Below are 3,113 nucleotides of genomic sequence, written 5' to 3' on the forward strand. Positions count from 1 at the left end.
GGGGGGGTAAGGGAGGCAAAGCGCCGAAGGGGGCGCGGGGGTAAGGGAGGATGGGAAGGAAGGGAAACGTGGGGGGAGGAAGCAAGTTGAGGTCGGGGGGTCAAGTGGAACAGCGCTGTAGCTCCCCATCAGGCTTCCTACCTGACATGCTTCCCGTCTCCTCTGTCCAAAACCCCCGTCGTTTTCCGTGTGTATGCGCCCCACCACTCTCCTTCTCCTCCACGCTCCTGGCTGCTGCTCCTTGGGATTGGGGTGCCCTTCCGGAGGCTGCCACCCCGCCTTTCTCCGCCAAACCTCTTTCCGTCCCAGTCCATTTTCCCAATTTTTCTCTTTCCTGGGCTTGCTTTTTGTCCTACTTTCTTGCCCCTTTTTTCCTGTGTAACAATATCTTTTTTTCCTGTATGTCATTCCCATGCCGTGTATGGTAGTATTGGCAGGCAACCCTCAAAGTCATGCGGAAGCGGAAAGCCAAAGGGGGGCCAGCGCCTGCGGAGGGGGCCACTAATGCCGTACAGCAGCACCTGCAGCTGCTGGGACATGCGGTGGCAGCCGCGGCGGGCGAGTTGGGAGCTGCAGCGGGCGAGTTGGCGGCGGCGCTGACGGCGGCTCTTGGTACGGGAGGGGGCTCCCCAGCGTGTGTGTCGGCCGCTGTAGAGCAGGCTGTACGGTTCTTAAAGGTGAGTGGTGGCGGGGCCGTGAGTGTGCCGTGGTACGTAACGTCGGTGATTGTTTTAGCAGTGGCCCATATCCCTTGCCGGCCGCATCCAGCTGCTGCTTCCCCGAGCACTGCTGCGCGCGAGACCTGACTACAATCGACTACACCGTCCTTCCCGCTGTGGCATTGCCACACAACCGTCTTTTGCGGTAATTAACAAGAACCACCGCTTTCGACGCAATGGCCGCTCTTTGCAGCTTGGTTTCGATACATACGTGCGCAGACTGCGTGTGTCTTAAGCCGCCTAGCCGGCTGATTATGATTATTTACGGGTCCATCATGTCCATTTATGGGGCTTATTTCTCTCCCGCACCCATCCTCACCCACAACCCACAACCCACACTCCATCCCATCCATACACCGCAGTCCCAGGGCCACGCCGCTGCCGCCGTGTCCGAGTCCGCCACCTCATCGCTGGAGTCCCTCATCCGCGAGCAGCGCCTCACGGTGGCTAGCATTGCCAGGCAGGCGGCGGCGCTGGCGGCAGCACTCCGATGAGACCAGCTCTCCGCGTCTAGCGTTGAGCTAGGGTTGAGCTCTGGGCTATGAGTTCAGTTAGAGTGATCTAGGCTTAGGCGAGGAGCGGCGAGCAGATCTGAGAGCGCGTATGCGTGTGTGTGTATGTATGTGTGTGCGTGTGCTCCTACTTTTCCTGCAGCCGGTGTCATGTAAGCCGTGCCCTCGCCGTCTGAAGGGGAGGGTTTTTCGTCGGATGGTGAGAGACGCTGAGCATTTGTTGCGGTTATGGAGATGGAACACGCGCACCCGTAGGGGGCGGAACGAGATGTGGGAGGGGCTGGTGGGGGGGGGGGGCCCGCCGCGCTGGTGTAGGACGTGCGGTGGTTACGTTGTTGTTGGGTTTAAGAAAAGAAGCATCGGAAAACCTGGATAGCACCAAAGTAAACCAATCGTGTATATGGGGTGGGATATGGGTGGGATGGGATTGTAGAATGTGGTTGTCAGCACTTGTTATGCGCCGGGATCGAACACCTGCAAGAAGTCATGAACCGACCTTGAACTGCCTCAAGAGCCCGAGTATTCGCAAACTCTCGACAGATAGACCGGGGGATAATAATCTGTGGCCAGGTCAGGAAGCCTCGCGCCAGGACAGCAACAGGAGGATTCCCTGGCTTAAACCGTCAATGGCACCCAAGAAGGACTGGGTGATTGCCGGGTGGAGTGTGCTGTTGTCTTCTGTCTTCAATACTGTCTTACCACCTGGGTCGCCCAGGCCCCGTGTGGCATGACGGTCATTATATGGACCATGCTCCAGATGTAGGAGCTTTGCTGCAAGATCGAGTGCTGTAACACTGAATCCATCACGTCACAGGGGCTGCACGGAAATTTTTACGAGCAAAGTTTTACATGCAAATAATTGGAGCTTTCCTCCTTGGACAGAGGGGTGTTCACGACTTAATGATGGACTATTCTCCGTTCTGGAGACTGAAGCAGGCTAAAGGTGCGAAGGTGCGTATCGTTCACAGTGCGAGTTCCGGTTGCGGAGCGTCGTCGCGGGGATGCATCTGGCCCAGGCCATGTCACAGGAATTACGCGAAAGAGGAAAGAAGGGATGGACGTTTCCAAATTATGATTCCGCTGCACAATGGTGAATCGGGCCAGGCTGCCACCGTAATACGAGCCCTCTGAAATATACTAGCACACACCCAGGAGCAAGCTAACGCCGATACGCCTGTGCGACTCCTGGTTGATTTGTTTGGTTCTGAACTACCTGGGATTGCAATGGGAAGGGAGCGGCACTTGAGCCTTCTTGCAGGAAGTTAAGTACGGACCTCTAAAAGCGTTTTTTTCGTTTTAGGGGGTGTCAACTAAACTCCAAAGCAAGGAATGAATTTCTCAAAGTAAGACGGGATAAGCTGTTCCTTGACCGTGAGCCGCTGGGAGGGCTAGAAGTCCCATCAAGTGCAAGCCTTGGACAGCCGGACCATGACTCTTTGCTGCTGGTCCCTGTGTTGGGAAATCTTTGGAGTAGCGCCCTTCGCCGCGTTCGCTCCAATCAGAAATGCTTGTCTGCGCTGTTGACTTCCGGTAGGGGTTTTCAAGGACTATCCACTCCATCTTTGAGCAGACATTACGCTGGCCGGCGTCTTTCTGACCCAAGGAATGAGTTTACACAACCGAATGGCGGCAGAGGGCGAAAACCCAGATGCATTTCATTAAGGATTCTAAAAGAACTTTGCCTGCGTACTATCTGCTTGTTCGGCAAATCTTTGTTTGTAAAAAAATGTTTTTTTACGAACAGGGTGCGTTTAGAAGGTAATTGCCTTCGTACGATGGATTTGCCGATGCGGCCCACCTGGCAGTTATGTACTGTGCTTCGCGACGGATCGGGGATCGAGTTCGTATAGCCCGAATGATGCCGCTAGCAGTTGCCGTCTGT

At 55.4% G+C, this 3,113-nt stretch overlaps 1 protein-coding gene across 1 annotated transcript in view; it reads left to right on the plus strand.

Annotated features, from left to right (window-relative positions):
- VOLCADRAFT_100863 (uncharacterized protein) overlaps positions 1-1,213 on the plus strand; it is a gene marked incomplete at both ends in the record, with an annotated part of 11,622 nt that extends 10,409 nt beyond the window's left edge. Inside the window, 2 exons of the mRNA XM_002959363.1 lie at positions 438-677; positions 1,082-1,213. Of these exons, the coding sequence (XP_002959409.1) occupies positions 438-677; positions 1,082-1,213 (372 nt within the window). The remainder of the gene's footprint in view (positions 1-437; positions 678-1,081) is intronic.
- Between the last annotated feature and the right edge of the window lie 1,900 nt (positions 1,214-3,113).

Source organism: Volvox carteri, assembly GCF_000143455.1.
Source record: "Volvox carteri f. nagariensis unplaced genomic scaffold VOLCAscaffold_182, whole genome shotgun sequence".
NCBI classification, from domain to species: domain Eukaryota; kingdom Viridiplantae; phylum Chlorophyta; class Chlorophyceae; order Chlamydomonadales; family Volvocaceae; genus Volvox; species Volvox carteri.